This window comes from Varanus komodoensis, unplaced genomic scaffold (assembly GCF_004798865.1).
Source record: "Varanus komodoensis strain SLA01 unplaced genomic scaffold, ASM479886v1 scaffold25, whole genome shotgun sequence".
In the NCBI taxonomy this organism is placed as follows: domain Eukaryota; kingdom Metazoa; phylum Chordata; class Lepidosauria; order Squamata; family Varanidae; genus Varanus; species Varanus komodoensis.
In genome coordinates, this window is record NW_025335661.1 from 3,754,302 (window position 1) to 3,774,529 (window position 20,228).

At 40.2% G+C, this 20,228-nt stretch overlaps 1 protein-coding gene across 1 annotated transcript in view; it reads left to right on the top strand.

Annotated features, from left to right (window-relative positions):
• Positions 1-20,228, top strand: part of CLSTN2 (calsyntenin 2) — a 253,636-nt gene that overhangs the window by 206,546 nt on the left and 26,862 nt on the right. The window contains exon 9 of the mRNA XM_044432738.1: positions 4,630-4,792. Coding sequence (XP_044288673.1) covers positions 4,630-4,792 — 163 coding nt within the window. The remainder of the gene's footprint in view (positions 1-4,629; positions 4,793-20,228) is intronic.

Genomic DNA, 20,228 nt, shown 5'->3' on the forward strand with positions numbered 1-20,228 from the left:
AATGTGGGCTATGGGAATGCTAAGCCTAAGTTGGAAAAACAGCAAACATTATGACGAGCTACAGGAGGTGAATGTGACAACAATGGATCTATTGCATTAGAAACATAGGAAGCTAATATACTTAGTCAGACAATGGATTCATCTAGTCCCTTGGCTATCAGTACTGGATGGCCTTCATGGTTTCAGGCAGGAATCTTTCCTTGCCCTATCTGTAAAGACTGGTGATTGGGACCTTCTGCACTCGATGCATATCCCCTGCCATTTAGCTACAGAATGTTCTGCACTTCATTTATTTATTTATGTCTATTTAGCTCAATAGCCAATGCTGTTGGGAACAAGAAAGATGGCTGCTTTGGATGCTCATTCTCAAGGACTGCTGGCTGGGCTTCAGAAGCTTGAATCAGAGTGTGAAGCAGAACAGAGTGGGAGTGGGTGCCTGAGAATGATGATAGCCTGGGAATGTGGGCCAAGCCAAGACTCTGAAATGAGAGAAGCAGAGGCACTTTTCTCAAGGCCAGACTCCCCAGGAAGGCTGGCAGTTTCTGGGAATAACCAAGATATACAAATGAAGAGACGGGACCCAAAGCAAGGGAGTTTCTCAGACACAAACAAGACAGCCCTGTCTCTTGACTTCATGATGGGGCATCAGCAAAGGAGGGCAATTAGAGGATTAGCACATGCAGAGTAGACATGCTCACTTTTAGAAGTCCGCTCCCAAAGGAATGGGCCCAGGCACACTCATAAGGAGAATTCCTGGAGATGAGTGCAAGATTGGGTTCAAGCCAACTGCATTGTGCATGCTCAGAGATTCATGAAGGATGATTTGTGCTTTTGTTCAATAAAGAACAAGGCAACAAGGAAGAGCAAGGAAAACAGTCTGTGCTTTTGAATGTGCGAAGAAGCTACCCTTACTCTCAACAGAAGTTCCTTTACAGTGTTGGACAACTACACACACACACATGCATGAAAGGAAAATATCAAGTGTATTAAAGAGACCACAGTAGTAATTAACTATAATGTGCATCCAAATAACACTGAAAGTAAACAGAAAATCTGAAATTGTCACTTGATAAAAATGATAGTGATAAAATATTATTTTGATTTATTGATGGGCCCATTAGGCTATTTTGCACATTGCTTCCTGTAGTGGCAGACAACATAGTAAGTGGTGATAGGACTTTTGGGCCACTCTATCTGGAGAAACTCAGATTGTGAAGTCTACTTTAGATGTTGTTCCACAGCAATCTTCTTTATGGTTCGCCTGCTGATTGTTGCTAAATGTTGAGTCTCACCAATAGCTGATAAGGGTTTCCTTCTGACGAATGCCCCAGATTAGACAAACCAGGCCGTGTAGATGATTCTAAATAAAAGGGATGCCATGCCCAGCAGGAATGGATGGGATGCTGAGATGTTGTTGTGTGCAGAGCATAGTTGCATGATATCAATAAGCTCAGTGACTGTCACCAATATGAGTGATGTATCAAAACATGATAATTCAGTCAGGAAATGTGAAGTTTTGATTTCCTTGGAAGGAAAATAAAAAATTCAGTTGGGGATAGTAAGAAACTTGACTCATGTGAGCATAAAAAGCGAATTCTACCCTCCCAACACACATCCAATTAAACGAGTAGCCCTATTTCAGTGTTGAACTTAATACTCTTCTAGCTGAGCACAATTTGAAATAGAATTTTGTCTCCACTTGACATCCCTCTTTGTTGGTTGCTACCTGGTCCATATTTTAGGAAAGGGGAAAGGAATCTTTGAATCCTTTAAATACACACTCTAAATATCACACATTTGGATTTTTTCTGGCATTTTTTGCTAGTATTCCCTTGAGTTTTCTTTCCAGATAATTCAACAGGAATGGCAACAGGTTTTATACATAGTCCACTTACTGCAATAAAGATTATCAGTAAATTTATTTCTTTTATTCTTTTGCCTAATTTTATTTAAATTTCAAAAATATTTGTCATGCTCCTGCCTAAGAATTGTAAGGACCCAGGGCCATTTATCCCATTCATTTTCTGAAATGATAGTTACCTTGTAAGAACAACTGGAACAAAACAGCTCTGTCAAATAGGTGGTTGCATTTACAGCTGATTACAAAGAACTGCACTTAGCAATCAGTTCTACTGACTTAGAATAAGTAGAATATCTTCATGGAAGTGTTTTTAGCAAATGCATTTATTGTTAATTTCACTATTAGATCATTTTTCTAGGTTGTCCCCCTCCTTTTCTGAGCCACCATGCCCCTGAGACTCTTATTCATCCATTTCCTGAGCACTCTTATCCTCAGGTACCCCGTTTCAGCTTCTACGTGCCTCCTTCCCCTTCTCAGGATTCGTCCATATCCTGCCAACAGGGCACATATGTATCCTTTCTAAGCATCATATGACCTGTCTCCAGTCACACAGTTCATTTCAAATCTGCACTATTTTTTTCACAATGGATGTTTGCCCCTCAGAATTGTGGTACAAAGATTTCCACAATATTACAGTAATTGAGTGAATTACTGGCATTACTGGCATCCTCTGGAAAACAAGAGGTGGAAATAGGTGAAAGAGCATAGTTTAGGAATTCGAATTCAGTGTACAATGAACACCTGAAGTCAAGTATATTAGCTGTGCTGGGTCCATCTAATTTAAACACAGATATGTTGTCAAACCTGTTTCTGCATCATTTTTTTAAAGTGCATTTTAAACTTCTTATAGGCATATTTTATATTCATTAAAAAAATCAGATTACTATATCACAGTGTTTGAAAATGTGTGAAAACTGAGTAATAATTGAATTTTGTTCACATGTTGGTTTGTGTAATCAAAGCTTTAGGCACTTAGTGCCCTGACTTAACAGCACAGCCAGATGGACTTAACTGCCTTTCAGTGCCTGGGAAATCCCAGCTGTGGTGGTGGCATAAATCAGCAGAACCCTGACCATGTAAATCTTCTTCTCAGCTATTTGTAGACTTTAACAGGGTTGATCAAACATAAAATAAAAACTGCCTTAACAGGTGAAATACACTAATTAGAACCGAAGTTACCTTACTCAGCTTCTCAACTAAGAAGAAAACAAACAAAGAAATAAATGTCTAGCTATGAATTGTTTGTCTCTGTACTCATGGCTGACGAAATACGCAGCAGTCTCATCAATAATCAGAAGAGGACTTGCCAGCCTGGTGGAAAAATTGGGGTTCCACTGATGCTCTGCCTAATGAGTCACTGAAAGTAATTCTGAACCAACAAATATCTGCTGCTCCTATCTCTGGTTGGAATGTCTAGACATCTTCTGCCCAGCTCAGCATGCTAAACTATCTCCTATTTTCCTTCTTCATGCAGAAGAAGAGGCCTGTAGCAACTGTCCAGTCCAGTTTCTTGCTTTTTCCAGTTGTCTCTACAACTTTCAGCTTCCCACTGCTTTACTACTGCTTATATCTACTTCCCACTTATTTATTTATTTATTTATTTATTTATTTATTTAAACCTTTTTTAAAACTTAGATCATGGAACCATCATGACCAGAAGAAAAAAAGCTGTAATTGCTTCAAGTGCTCTGATGCTAAATCCAGGAATAATGTTGTTGTAGGCAAATACAACAATTTTTTAATGTTAAAAAAGCATGAATGAGTGCTTGACTGACAGACCCTGGTTATAAAATGTTTTCTTCAAGAAGAATGAGAAAAGCAAGGTAGGGCAGCCAGTGTCTGTCCTGGTGGTCCCTGCATGGCCATGCCAGTCCTGGTGTTGATACCAGACCTGAGTGTTGCTTCCCCCATCAACTTCTGCTCCCTAGGTGGTCACTTGCTCCCCCCTCCAGCTGCAGGGGCCAGGACCTTGGCCTCAAGGACCACCCCTAGTTGCACCACTTCAGCGAATACTTGCTCCACCAACATTTGCATTTCAACATAGTCACACACCGTGATGTCAGTCTCACTCTTTGGAATGTTAAACTGGCAGGACTGGTTTAGAATAAAGATACCTGGTATTACTGCTTTAAACTTGATTATTAACAGATGCAAGAAAGCCAATGCTCCTTTTGGATGTTAATTCTCCATGTCGAATGAAAACCATAAAACAGATCCTCCCATGCACAGTCCTACACCCATGGAAGAGCTATTCTGATGCTTAAATGAATGTACATGGATGGCAAGGCTCCCTCCTTGCCCATGTATCTTCTTGCTTAGAAAGATCTCTAGAGTTGTTCAGTAATACTGAAATGAGCTTAGATGTTGATTTGCACCATTTTGCTGCACTGTATTCTAAAAAAGTGACTATTTTACATTCAAAAGGTGAAAAATGCTACTGTGGTAAAATTCAAGTGAGCATGTATGCGTGTGTGTTGGTATTCTCTTTCTCCTATATATCTTGAAATGCATTTGTGTTTGATCAATATTAAAAGCTCAGTCACAAAATATTCTTCAGTTGCTTGGAGGAGTTTGAGTTTGGAAAAGACTTTTGAAGTAGAGCACAATGTCTTGCATTAAAATATGTCCAAAAGAATTGTGAAAAGGTGACTATTTTTTTCTTCTATCCAGAATACAACAATATTCTCATTCTTAGGATGATGTGCCAAAGATCTGTGCATAAAAACAAGTACTAAGTACACATTATTTCCTTTTCTTTTATTGTTTAGATTTGCGATAAAGAATGGCACTACTATGTTGTCAACGTTGAGTTCCCGGTTGTTACCTTGTATATGGATGGCACGACGTATGAACCTTACCTTGTAACAAATGACTGGCCTATTCATCCATCACACATAGCCATGCAACTAACTGTTGGTGCTTGCTGGCAAGGTAATAGCACGTCTTGGTATTTGAGGATGTTTTCTATACTTTAAAAGCTTAGAAATCTCAGCACAAAGCTAAGTCCTGACTATTGTCTTTGCCACATATATTTCAATATAGTGATTTTGAGTCCTGTCTTGATTAGCGCTGGGAGGGAATTATGCTTGATTGGGGAGTTATATAATAACTGAATTCACAAATGTCCTCATAAACCTTATAGAAAGAATAGAGGGAAAGGTAGGATAAAATGAGGCTTAGATTTATTCATTCAAGTTTTCAGTGATTTTCAGGAATGCATTTCATGTATTTCATGATGTGTAAGTGGCCACCTTAATCTGCTCCCTGCTGTGCCTTGCCAGGGTCTAAAACATTCTTCTCCTTCTTGATCAAGTTAGGCCTTTGGCTTTCATCATTTAGAAGCATGTCCTATTCTCCTGCACCAGCCCGATCCTGCTGTGACACCAGGAACTGGCAGTCTATCAGACTGGTCAGGAACCTGACTTTTCCTTTATCTACTATTTTAAAAACCTAACCACCATTATTTCCCTGTGTTTATTTGAGCTTTATTTTCTTTTTCTGCCCTGAATATCAGTCATTCTCTGAACAATGGTTAGCAATATGCTGTAAAATACTTTTTAATAACCCGATAACTTTCCTAGAATGTATAAATCTCCCCAAATCTCATTGAATAGGAGCAGTTAAACAGTTACGTTTGTGTTTCTTATGTGATTTCCTATATATTTCTGCAACAAAAAGATGCAAGTCACCACTTGGAATACTTGGTACAATTTGGGTCATCACATCCCAAACTGTAAAACTAGAAAAGATGCAGAAAGGTGTGAACCAAAATGATTAGGGGCATGGTACAACTTCCTCATGAGAAAAGGGTATAATTTTGGGGATATTTTAATGTATAATGATTATATGACCAAGGACACAATCCTGTACATATTTAGGATGACTGTCTGGAGAACACTGGGAACTGTAGAATAGACATCTGTCTAAACAAGCCCTAAATATATGGCTGTGGCTGGTGGTGGAGTGGGGGCATGCAACAGAGTTTTGTAAAATGATGCATAGCATGGAGAAAGTGATAGATTTTGTTTTTCCATATCTGATACTAATGATCAAATCAAATGATTATCAGGAATTCATGAGGGAAAAGTAAGTATTAATAATTAAGGTATATCCTTCTCTGCTGTAAGAAGTGTTGATGACCATCAGCATATGTATCTTTATAAGGGTATTAATCAAATTCATGAAGAACAACGCCTTTGACAGTTATTAGTCATGATCATAGAATTGATTTGGAAGGGGCCACACAACCATTGGGCCAACCTCTTGCTCAGTGCAGGCCTTCCATTTAAACCATCCCTCTCAGATGGCTGTCCAGTATATGCAACTTCTTGATTCAGAAGTGACATGCAACTGATTACCAGTTACGGAGAACTGAAGGCTGTTGTGCTCAGGTACTTGTTAAGTTTTCCTTAAACATTTGGTTGGCCATGGTGGAAAACAAGATATGGGTTTGAGCTAGCAGACAACCTACACAGTTCTCTAGTGATGGAATGCAGCTCCTTTTAAGTTTTACTTGTATGCACAGACTATGTCAACATCATTGGTTGAGGTTGGGGTTGATATGAATTTAAAAGGAAAATATTTGCATGATCAAATGCTTGGATAGCTATATGATTACTTTCTGTATGAATTTCATTTGACCACTTCAAAGTTCTTTTATCTGTTATCATTTCTTCTAGGTCAAACTTTTTCTGCGGCTTCTTGATATCATATTTTCTCCTTTTATTTATTTCTTGAAGTTACATATTTTGTTAAATAATCACAGCAGAACTTCTCCAGAAGTTTAATCATGATCTCAAATAAACTATATTTGCTGTAAGCAGGAGCAGCACAATCATTCTCCTCCATCTGCATAATCAGCCAAAGGATACATCAGCATGCTGACAGTGCACAGACAATTGAATGCATGGGTGTATCCATTTCCAAAATGTTTATGGGGATGGCACTAACTGCTAGGGTTAAAATGAACCAGAAGGGTAATTAAATACACAGAAGCAACCCACAGCAGTATCTTTCACCCATCAAATGTAACTTTCATAATCCATTAAGAAAATCTAACAGGAGGCACCCATAAAAGGTTCTTATAGACAGAATGCTTCAATTTTTGTCAGAATAATGGGCAGAGGAAAAAGTTGTTGTGTGCCATTAAGTCATTCCCAACTTATGGTGATCCTATGAATGAATGTCCTTCAAAGTATCCTTTCCTTCACAGCCCTTCACAAGCCGGCAGTTATTCTTGGCATACATTCTAGCCAGGGTGGCAGCAACTCCAGATGAGTATGATGGGACCTGGGAAATGAGGCCTGTGGACATAGAGATTCTGGGGGAGGAATAGTTTATCCCAAGGCTGTCATCTCCAGGTGTTCAGGCAGATCTTGGCAACAGACAGGGTTTGAAAATTCAGGGAGGGGACATGGGAGAGGAGAAAGAGGACCCTGGTCTGATCTCTGACTGCATAGTGCAGCATCAGGAGAGGAGGACTAGCAAACTAGAGGCCTCCATAGTTCTAGGAAAGTAGCCCTACTCCAAAGGAGTGAAGTTCAGGGTTACTGAAATAGTTTCTAGTTTAGATACAATCAACTGTTCTGTGCATGCTCGGAGACACTTCCTGCCTTGGATATTAGTTTGCTATCTGTATTTTAATAAAGTACTTTTTGCCAAAGAACTGTCTGTTGTTTGAAAGGAAGAACGAAGCAACCCAGCTCCCAACACCTGCCCAACTCCTGTAAATTCAGGGTTGTGGCTTCCTTTACGGAATCAGTCCATCTCGTATTTTGTCTTCCTCTTCTTCTTTTGCGTTCATCTTTCCCTCGCATGATTATCTTCTGCAGGGACCTTTGCCTTCTTATGATGTGCCTGAAGTAGGACAGCCTCCTTTTGTCATTTTTGATTCTAGGGAAAGCGCTGGTTCGATTTACTCTCGGACCCACTTGTTCATCCTTCTGTCAGTCCAGGGTATTTGCAAAGCTCTCTTCCAGCACCCTGTTTCAAGCACATTATTTTTCTTCCTAACAACTTTTTCAGTGTCCAGCTTTTCACACCCCTACATAGTGATCAAATTCCTTACACTTCATGATCTTTTCTAGCTTCTTCAATGCAACCCTTCCAATTCTCTGTCATAAATGTCTTGGCTGCAGTCTCCATTTGAATTTTCGAGTGAGCCAAAGTATTTAGGGACCTGCAATGTCAGCTTTATCTGCTCTCTTATGCATGACATAAAATATGTAGTGATGAAGCTTGTGTACATACAGATGTAAGTATGAAGATTTCCTCAATGTATTTATTTTTACTTATTTAATTTCTATACTGCCCAACAGCTAAAGCTCTCTGGGTGGTTTATAACAATCCATTCAGTACTATTTTTGTCATAGAATGCACCGGAACGGAGTTCTGGCACCTTTTTTCAACAGATTTTCCAACTTTTGAAAATTTGATATTTGGTCCACATGGATTTGAATAGCCCTGTTGAGCGTAGCGGGTCAGTGGCAAAATCACAGCGCATGTGGGCTGCTTGTGTGTCGAGTCCGATGCATGCGCACTTTGCCCGCACTGGTTGTGATGGCGCTGCTCGGCTTGTGATTGGTCGTGTGGTCGCGCGCTGAGTGCTTACTGTGGGCGGCGACCATTATGTTTCATTACACAACTGACGTGTGTGGGTGTGTGTACAGTGATTGACTACATGTGAAAGGTAAATAATTTCATGAGTTCTGCCACCTTTTTTCTTACCAAAAAAGCACTACCATTAAACACGGTCTAAAAAAACACTAAGCCCCCATTTTAAAAACTACACATAAATATAAAATTCTAATAATATAAACAAGATAAAACCTATTTTTATTGGGTGGAGGAGTGGCAGGATAGCCCTTTCCAATGCATGCGAGGATAACAGTGGGTAGGGTTAGTTGGAATGGCCCTCTTTACAAGTAGATTCATAACATAACACCTATACTGAAAGATTTTCATTGGTTACCAATTGTGACCTGGACCCAGTTCAAGATGCTTGTGTTGATACATAAAGCCCTAAACAGTTTAGGCCCCAGTTATCTTAGGGAGTGCCTGAACCCATATGTGCCTACCTGGCATTTGACTCTATTTATTTATTTATAAATGTGTATGCTGCCCGATTGTGCCACAGCACCCCTGCTTGGCTCACAACACATGATAAAAACACAATTAAAACATAATACAAACCATAACAAATCAAAAACAACAATAAATACAGCAAAACATACAAAACAAAGGTCCATGGCAATCAGTTATTCAAATGTTTTTTAAAAAGGAAGGTGCTGAAAGGGTGCTGAAAGGGAGGAAGGAAAGTGCCAGGAGAATCTCCTTGGGGACAGCATGCCAAATATGGGGAGCAGCTGCGGAAAAGGCCCTTCTCTAGCAGCCATCCCTCTCACCTCCTTAAGGGATGGCTCACACAGGAGGCCCCCCTGCATAGATCTCAGAGTCAACATGTAAGTGCTCCTCAGAATAGGGCTAATCTCTTCTCTGTCACTTTGCATTCACAAGGCCACACTTTTCTTAAACACACACACAAGCATATCTATTTAAATTTCCACTTTATTTTGAAATGCATACTGAAGCGCCATTTGGTATAGATATTCGGTTGCATGGAGTGACAGTGTGAAGGGGTTTGAGGATTTAAGAGAAGTGAGAAATCCAATGCTTCCAGGAGGCCAGAATTTCAGGAACACTTCTGCTTTCAGTGACCCTACAAGAACTCCAGCCTATCAACTCACTGTAGATGACAATAATGCTAAGGAAGGTTGAAGGCAGAAGAAGAGGAAGACAAATATGAGCTGGACTGATTCCCTGGAGAGAGCCACACTCGCGTTTACAAGAACATAGCATTGCTTAGACATTTTGAAGGGCATTCATTTACAGGGTCACTATTAATTGGAGATGACGGTACATATTCAATCACAAAATTAAATGAAGCCATTTATTCATTTATAGATCTATATCTGTTGGCTAACAGTTTTATTCTAGTTTTGCTATGACAAAAACGAAACAAGACTCATTTTGCCATGAACCTATTTCTGGATAGATACAGCAATTCAAGAACTAGTGCAGGCACAAAGGTTTGCTACAATAACCCTCTAACATGCAGGTGAGTGAGCCACAAACTGCATACAGCCAGCAGAGACCTTCTGTGCAGATCCCACAGTTACCCAAGTCATTACAAAATTGCCCCTCCACATCACTAAATGTAAGTCCACTGCTCAGATTTTTGGCAAGCTGGGGAGAGCACAGTGGTGAAATGGAGAATGTCTCTTGGAGCAAGTCATGTCTGCGCATGCTCCTCTCTCTCACATTTGCACTCTTCACAGCCCACCAATACCTGTGGCAGACAGTGTGAGTTGTTTTGATGTTTAAATCTGAACCTGGTGAGGGTTAGCCCTTCCATCCTCATGACTGTGTGTGCTGCAGTGTGTGAAAAGTGTAGGGTGGGTGGGAGGACCTTGTATATGGGTATGTAACAGAGAGAATGCACAAAGGCTATAGAAAGATTGTTTGTGACTGTATAGGTGAATGGGGAAAGACTTTGCTTATGTTTGTGTATAATGGGATTGAGAAGGATTCTGGCCCTTGCTAGGTCCATTGCCCCCTTGGCCACTTCTGGTGCAAGGTCTGACTCCTAATGTCAAATGAAGCTTTCAGAGGAAAACGAAATAAATCAATAAATAGCCAACTCCTGCTATAGTGATCTTAAAACCATAGATAACATCCTTTTGAACTGTGAAAAGATCAGAGGCTCCTGACAGGAAACCTTAGTTATGCCAAATAATCCCTGCTAAAATGTGAATAGTCTCACTCATAGGAAGTATATGGAGCAAAACTGTATGAAACCAAGGAATTAAACTATTGAATATAGAACCTCCAAACCTAAATACTGGCTCTAGAGAGCATGCCAGCATTTCACAGGCATTCACTGATCAATACTGAAATAGCATTTTTGGTTTTGGTTTTTCCCCCCTGCTTTCTTCCTTCCTTCTCTCCACAATCTAACAGTGCTGAAATGCAAAGCCTAATCCTTTGCTTTAAATATAGGTCATTCTTCTACACCCTTTTCTCATTTTCTTTTTCTAAGCTGTATGTGCATTTGTTAGTTTTCAGGTTATTTAAACAGAAACAACAGCAGGAGCAGCAGTATTTCTTGTAGCTGAGATAACCAGTGGAAGAATTTCCTGGCTGGATAGGGCATGCTGAGGACTGTGAGACTTTTTTCTGTCTAAACATGCACGTACTGTTAAAGTACTACTGTGTTAAATGCATAAGATAGAGATAAAAATTGCGCATACAAAATAAAGACATTTTCTTGCTTTTTTTATTGAAAACTAGAGCTTATGCCAGTGGCTAATATGTCCCACATTAAAGGAAAAGAAAACACTCTGATAGCCACTGCATTTTAACTGTACTTGTGGCATATCAAATGCACTTAAATAGGGTTACATTTGCACATTTGTTTACCACTGACTTAGGAATACCTCATTAAAAATCTTTAAACTGGATGCATTTGCTCTTAACATATTGTCTCATAGTATTTCTGTGTAGCAGGAATTTGTTTTATTTTTAATCACATTTTATCATGCACAGTGGTACACTTGGCTCACGAAATCCGTTCCATGACTCTGGTTGTGACCCAAATTGGTCATGAGCCAAGTCAAATTTCCCCATAAGGTTCAATATAAATAAGGTTAATCTGTTCTGTAACTATTTTTTTTAATCACAAAAATTTGAAGCAAAGTGACAAAGAACAACAAAGAACACGGCCATCTCCCCGCTTCCAAGCATGATTGCGATCATTGTGAGCCAAGGTACCACTGTATTCTGAAGAAGTGGGAGTTGTGATCTGTGCCAACTCACACTTATAGAATTTATTATCTTTGTGTATGTAATACAGGGGTACAGGAATCCCTTGTGTGTCAGCCATATCATAGCCATGCTCACATTTTCAAGTTGTGGAAAAACTGTAAGATAAGCCAAGGAGAATGATGCACTGGCACCAAACTGTGTCTTGATTTGCATGACATGACACCCCTCTGCAGCATACAAGCCCTGGGCCATTTCCCACAGAGTGGCTTGTTCACAAGCAACAAGCACCTCTAAGAACCCATAACTTGTTGTTGGAGTCGCTTTGTCCATGATGGGTTCATCTGAACCTGAGAGTCCATTTACACAACAGATGAAGGAAAGCAGTGAGCAAGTGTCTTGTGTCTTGGCAAAAGCAGCAACCTGCTCTTGCTCCTCCTGCCAAGCATTCCCAGGTACCACCAGTGCCAGCTTCCCCTGAAGTGTCCAAATGGCACCTCAGGCCAACTATCACCGGCTGGTGTCCCTCAACATGCTCATGAACTGATTGCCCTTTCCATAGCTTTTTTCCCAGTTTCACCCAGCAGTGGTGATCTCCATTTTGACAGCCAGTAAAGTCCTGAAGTGGCACATTGGAGGGACTGTTAGTGGTTGGCTACCCATTTCTTTTTCTTCTTGGGGAAAAAATAGATCCCAAATGTGCAAAACCATTTTGCTTCCTTAGCTACAATTGCACAGCTTTCAAGGTGTGTAGTTCCATGGGTGCAAGAGTAGGACGCCTTGGCTGGGCAATGTCCTGGGGCCTACCTGCAGCCAAAATGCATCAGGTACATGTCCTGGGTATTAAGCTAGATAGGGATCTATCTGTAATCTATCATTTATCTGTCTCTTTGCTCCGCTCTTTCTTGGCAGCTGTAAACGGCTTGCTGTCAAGGAGAAGCAAAGCCTGGGGAATCTTTGCTTATGAAACAGGGTTGGTGAGATGTACATCCCCTTCATCACAAGAGCCTTATCTTTCCCATTTTTCCCCCTTAACTGTCATCAGTGTTCTGTACATTTTGAATTTTTCACCAAGACTCAGTTACTAAGGAAAGTGCAAAAGTGCATCCCACTTTATTTTGAGGAAAAAGGAGTTCTGGCAGCTAGCTGCCAAAATTTAGACGTCTTTTTAACCATTCACCTTTTGACAGCTGTTATAAGAAAGCAAAGTTTAAAGAGTCTCTATCTAGTGCTTCTAAAGGTCAGTCTCCAGCGTTGGTTCCCCCAAGGATAGCAGGTATCCCTTGGACATTGCCCAACCATAGCTTCACATTTTGTACACACTGAATTGTGCACCTCTGCAGTTGTTCAAATGTAGCTAAATCTTTTTTTTAAGATCAAAGCATTTGCACACATTATGGGAATGAAAAAAAAGTTGGCCATTTTACTTTTTAATGCCTCAAGTTCTTTCCATCCTGTCTATGAAGCTATTTGTGAATTTTGATAAGTTTTTTTTTTTTATCAAGAGAACAATATTCCCATCCATCCCTTGATATGAAACATAATTAACCAGGCATGGGATTGAGATGTTAGTGTGCAATGGGAGAGAGGTTTATTGTATAAATTGCTTCCTTAATATGTGTTGTTGAGCTGCAGCCTTTGTACTGTGACTTTGCTACAGTACAATAGAAATGCATTGCTATTATTATCTTTAATTAATGAAAGCTGCTGCAGGAAGCAGAACCTATAATTGCTGCCACTGGGTTTTAGATCACATTGCCATCAGTGCAGGGTTTCAAGGCAAAATGCCAGTGTTCCCCACATCATGCTTTAACTGGTGCTCTCCATCATAAATTCTCTTTGGTTCTTACTTACAGGGTATCCCTGAAAGAAGCTAAGGAAGCAGTTTTTGTGTCTATTACAATAATGTACAGCAATGCTTGTGTTTATTAAGTCAGTGGGAAAAACAGAGGAATTACCTGCCTTGGTTCCAGTTTATGAGAGGAAGACCTCTTTATGACACACAGTGTCAAATGATATAACTTCTCAAAGGGGCTCTCAGCAAGCTAGCATCAGAAACTGGGGGAAAGGTTAAAATTGCTAAATACTAGTAGTGTAGGCTAATAAAATAATAGATTTTTCTTCCTTTATTATTTCTAAGCAGGAAAATCAAATGAAGCCTTTGGAATACACAATAGTTACAGTGAACAATAAGATACTTTGGTGACATTATTTTCTTATTGGAAAAGAGAATTTTATTGTGATAGTATTTGGCAATGTGGCTAACAAACTTTCTTTTTAACTGCGCAATTTCTTCCATTCTGACAACGTTTAGATGGTATTTGTAGTTCTTTAGTATCTAGTGATTATTTTGCAAGGCTAGCCAGAAAAGCAAATGAGTTATATGATTTAATAATCTAGAGAACCCTTTTTTTCTGCAGACTTCACCAGCCTATCTTTGAAAAAGATAACGTCTCAATTTCATAGCATTCCCCCCAGGAACCAATCATATATGTGTGTGTGTGTGTGTGTGTGTGTGTGTATAAAACTCTTTTCCTCCTGTCAGTATAGCAGTGACATGAGTTAATTACTGTCAGAAGGTTACACTTCAATTTACTATAGCTGCAAAGTCATTACTTCCAGTTCAACAAAGCCATTCTGGTATCTTAGGTTATAATCCTATGAAGCTCAATGGGACTTCTGAGTAGACATAGGTTTGCACTTAGAACCATGTTAAAGGGTTAAATAATTAGCTTGTGTTAGTTCTGCAATGGAGAGCCAGTGTGGTGTAGTGGTTAAGAGCATGTGGTTAAGACTCAGACGATCTGGGTTCTAGTCCCCACTCAGCCATGGAGCAACTGGGTGGCTTTGGGCCAGTCACAGACTCTCAGCCCAACCTACCTCACAGGGTTGTTGTTGTGGGGATAAGATGGAGGAGGAGAATGCTATAAGAGAATAATATATATAAATCAATCAATCAATTTAATAGTGAGTAGCTCTTTTAGGCAATTCCTGTTAACAAATCAAGGCACATTCATATATAAACAATGGAAGTACTGTCACCCTTTTCCTTTTTCCCTCAGGGTCAAATTCAGTCCATAATGCCTTGCTTTAAAACAGGGCTGGACAACACAGTTTCCATCAGCCCTAACCAACAATATTGATAGTGAGGGATCTTGAGATCAGCTGGCCAAAATGCCTGGAGGGCCACAAGTAGCCCATTCTTTAAAGGAGCAACAGAGATCAGTCACTCATTCTTCTCTTTTTTGATTTTTTTCTGACTGAAAGGTAGCCAGAGTTTTCTCTTCATGTCAGCCAGTGAGAGTAATAATTCCAAGCTCAAGGAAGCCAGTATGTGTAGCTGCCTCCAATGACTTCAATCAGCTAATTCATAGTACTCTTCTGTCCTACAACTTTTCATCTGACCACTTTACACACAGCAAAACAACCATGATGGGGGCACTGAGCTAGTGATGGTTTCCATTGTGCCAAAAGGTCATCACTGGGGAGCCTGGTTGCAGCAGTTGCCAAGGCTAGCTCGGAAAAGGGTTTGCCACTCTGGCCAAGCAGGTTAGTAGCTGCTTCCGGGATACTCAGGTACAGATAACCTAGAATAAGACAGGTTGTTGCAGTAGCTTGCTGTCCATGAACAAGCCACCTTGCATGAAGTTTTCCTCCAAAGTGGGCTGTCATGTCATGCAAATGGGGACATAAGTATTTTACAGAAGGAAAACATAAATACAAATATGCTGCTTTGTCAAAGTACAGTTTATGAATTAAGGCTGTAGTACTGAACATGATGAAGTAAATTCCACTGAGATCAAGTTCATGCCTGAAGACAGTGAGGAATAAGAGAGAGAAGAATGTAAACTCTCCAATATGCTTACATATGCCCTACCATTTTTAAATATGGTCTATTGTTCTTAAATTTTTATATTGTTTATTATTCCTCACAAAATCTCACATCCCTGTTTCCTCTGATGCCCCCAAGTCACATGTAAACCCTTCTTCCCTGGCTAGATAAATGGAATATGTACTATAAACTTGTTTGCACCCAATTATTAATATGAATTAAAATGCAACCAATTAAAACACATCAGGAAAAAAGAGGGATGTTTGCATCTTTTTAGCCCACTTATTGCCATCAAGAGAAAACAACCTCTGCACTGTTCTTCAGTCTACTTTCTTGGGTTTCCCATGCTAGACCAGAGTGAAGTTATCTGGGAATCGGGGAGAGGGGGAGAGAGAGATGTTGCCTATACAGACTTTCCCTGAAATATGACTGAGGGACCCTCCCAGTCTCCTTCCATTTTACTTCACAAAATCAAACTAACAGAGCAGACCAAACTGGAGGAGTCTCATTTGCCTTCCAGCACAGCAGTATCAAATGTACCCATCTACATGCCAGTTCTAACTGCAGGAATTTGCAGGGCTTGGATATTGAATGTGAAGCATCTTGGTCTAGACTGGAGCTGTCTAGTGGCAAGAATGATAGTGTATGGGGGCTGAAGAGAAAGCAACAGCTGCAGTGTGCATGTTGACAGCTTTCCCTTACCTGAGAGGCTTATTTAGAGAGAGAGGAGGAGGCAAAGACAGGATTGCCCTGTTTCTTCATCCATCCAGACAGGTGGTGGACCCTTCCTCCCTTTTCTTGCTGCTGAACTCCTGTTAAAGAAGCAGCCTTAATATCCTGGCTGCTATCCATGCTTCATTTTTTCAGCAGCAGAAACACTTTTTCCCCAAATACAAGATATCACAGGAAGTTTACAGAATTGCTGTTTCTTCCATTTTTCTGTTTTGCCTTCCATCTGAAATTTGGTTCATAACACTGCATGGAAAAGTGGAATGCCTTTTTCTCCAGTAAACAGCAGAAGGGGAGGTAGATGGAACTGACTCTGCACTGAGTCAGTTTTAGTGGAAATGACGCATTCCTGTTCTCCTGTATTCCTGTCTACACTTCAGCAAGCAAGTGGGCAGGAAGGGAAGGAATGTTCCTCCTCTTAGAAGGAAATGTGGCCACTGCCAATCTGGTCATCTCTTGCTCCTCCAGAAGCCGCTTGATGTGCCTTGCTGTGCTCATTGTCGTCATGCAGCTGAGGCAGGACTTGGAGCCAGGCCAGCTCTGGAAGCAACCAGTCCCCCAGAAGAATGGCTCACATAGCACCCTGCAGCATGTAAGGCTCCGCCAGCTACTCACCAGCTGGCCTGTGCTGAACAGGGATCTCTGGAGCCCAAGAAAGCAACCTGGACTAAAGGAACTACTACCAGCAGGAAGGAGGAACAGATGTCTCTACCTACTGCCTCTGAGTGACTTCCCAACAGTGAAGAGAGGGAGAGGTGGCCCCAACTCAGACAGGTGGCAGACTTAGAGAGGAAATGGCCAGGGGAGGTGCAACCTCTTCAAAGGCTGTGGGCCCCCAGACTTCCACACTAGTGGACTGTGTAACATTCATGTGCAGTATTCATTTGCTTGTCATAGATTTAATTTTAGAGATTAGTCTATGCAATATAATTCTTGGTATTTCTGACACTTAAAATTAAGTTTTCAATAGATGAAACAATATGTATTCAACATTTTTTCAGTGTTATTTCCAAAATATAAATAGGGTCATGGGTTTCTGGTCACTGGTAATGAAATTGCATAGAAATGTGTGTAAAGATATGCACATATATTCTATTGAGTTCAAAGACCTCTGTTTCCATTGTAGATTTTACTCTGAGTTGGACAAACTGTTAATATTTTGATGACAAGTTTTTTTAAACTTCAAAGCCCATCTGTTTGTCATTTCAAAGTTGACAAAATTGTCGCTCCCTTGGTTTGTTGCTGTTGTAAGTAACTAAATGGTTGTGAGGTTTGGCTGCATTTCGCTGGGCTCAGGTGGTGCATCAGCATGATGGCTCATCATTAATTTTTATGATGCAGGTGGTTTTGTCTTCTTTGCTGGACCTATAAATAAGTTTCAATTGGGCTGTCTCTTTTATTTATGCTTGTTGTCTAGTAGAAGTTGCTCAGATGAACTCAGAAGTTGCTTCCCACTGACAGACGTGAGCGGAGTCTGTAGTTCCTTGGAAGAGTAATTGTGCAGCTAGGTGTTATTTTGAACTGTAACAGTTCATATGCATTTGTCTGTATTGTGGACTTTCTTTTATTAGTGCCAAAAGAGGACTTGGGAATGCTTTCCCAAGGGATGCCACAGTAACCTGCTTGTCCATAATAATTAAAAGAAATCCTGTGAATATGTGCAATGCAGCAAGTTACGTGGGTCATCCCCATTTTTAAGTCAATTAGTCACATAAGATGGATGCCAAATATTTGTTGGCCATGCAATTATCTTATTTGTATAAACAGATGTGGTCCTAAACATACATACCTGTCACTTATAACTGATGTCATGATATTCTGATTTCTCTCCTGGGACCTTGGGCTCTCTGCAAAGGAAGGACTATTTCAATATCAGCATTTAAATATGTATAATATGTATTAGTGTCATACATGTAGAAAATCTAAAATCTCAAAAAGAACTGATTCTAGGGGTCATTTTGATGGTATGGTGTAGTGCAGAGTGGAGCTGTGCTGCATTTAATTATAATATGTGGAATCTGTTGTGTATGGCTAAGTTTCATCACAGTAGTTTCTGACCAGTGGTTACCATTTTCTATGGATCAGCATGATTTCTGTAAATCAGCTCTTTTCCTGTTCAGGTAGACAGGAACTGTTTTGTGACAGAAACAGAAACTTACACTGTCCATAAGCTTTATCTAAATTCTATCTCTTATCCCCTCAGTCTTTGCCAGATCTGACTTGTGTGTGAAATATGTAATAAGAGTGGTAATTTGAGCAATAGATTTAGAAACTAGGTGTTGATTCCTAAAAAGCATGAACAGAACTCTCAGGGTTTTCTGGCTCTGCCTAGCTGTCCAAATCTGTGTAATCCCCAAAAGTCATTCCTGAAAGTTCAGTTCTGAGATGGGACCCTCTGCAATAGTCTGGGATGGAACACAGACGATAGCACTGGGACAAGGAAACTTGCAAAATTGGGAGGGATTCTGCTTTAAATGAATGGAAGTGCCTCTCCGCCTTTACAAAATGCTTTTTGAACCAAGTCATTCCTGTTAAACATGTCTGAAGGTCCTTTCTGGATATCATTCATTCCATTTCGACTACAGTACCTGTAGTATATATTTGCCAGGGCTGAACCTTAGGTAACAATTGGAGATAAGCTGGAAAGTAGGAATGAAGCAATGGATGAAGGATGAAGCTGAAGGGTCATAATGTAAAACAAATCAGCAGAACCAAAAAACGAGCCGTAAAGGAAGTAGGGGTCAGTTTCACAAAAAAGTATGTAGAAGTCAGAAATAAGAAAATTCCAAAGACATGGGAATACATCTGAGATAAGGGAAGACTATAGACAGGTTAACATGACATGGTAAACAACCTGTGCCATTTTCATGGTGCATGGATTTTTGCCCGAGAGCACTAATCACATGGTTACCTGGGTAGCACAGTTTCTTGAATTGCCACCACATCTGGGCAGCCCTTTGTCTGGGCCCAGCGTTAACTCTTCTCCTGCCAGGAAGATCACAAACCATTTTCTGTTACCGTGTGAACCCACCCTATGTTGACTGGAAACACTCAACATGATGCAGAATCCAATAGCTAACACAGAAGACAGAAGCAGTACAAGTTTTAAGGGTACTTCACTGGCTAATAGATGTTGCAGTCTGTAGTTCAATGGCCCATCAGACAGGACAGCCATGCACAGATCCTATTATGATCAGTTTGAGTCTTGTCAAAGCCAGACAATTGTTAACATTTTCTCAAGTCTACCTTATCTTTTTTCCAGCCTGCACTAATCTCTCTCTCTGAACCTATGTAGTATCAGATGTAATGTTCTTATTCCCATTTTGTATTGTATGCCCTTTAATTGAGATGACAGAACCTCAAAGTACACTTTGAAGTCTTTTGAGAACCTCCTAATCATATATTTTACTCCTTCCATGTCATGTTTTCTCTGAGCATTTAAGAATATGTTAAAATCTGCCTCCCATTCATTTGCATGGCTTTATAATATTTCAAGCACACCATGTCTTTCAGCTAGAAAAAAATAGGAAATTATTTTCACCTTGCTAACTCAGAGTATGTCCTGGAAGTCCCTCGGCTATTGTCAGTAGCTGTTGCTTGGGTGAGTTTCAGCTAAATGCTCTCAAGAAGATAACATAGTTGGTGGGATCAGAACCCCAACTGGCTTTTTTCAAACCTTGCCATCTTTGTTTATAACTTCTAGGCACTCGGATCACTGTGAAACTCCACATACCATTACTGGAAGAATATCTGAACTTTCGAGCCCATTCAGGACATACCTTTGATTACAGAATAGGTAGACCATATTGGAATCAGTTGACCAGGGAATCCTTCAACAGGCCTAAACACTGTAAATCAACACAACAGGAGCCAGTTGTGTCTGGTAGTTCTAACTTAATTTCCCTAATTTCTTTAATTTCTTACTTTGTATCTTCCTAACTTTTACACACCTATTCTCCTTGTGGAAGATCTTATGCACCTTCCATT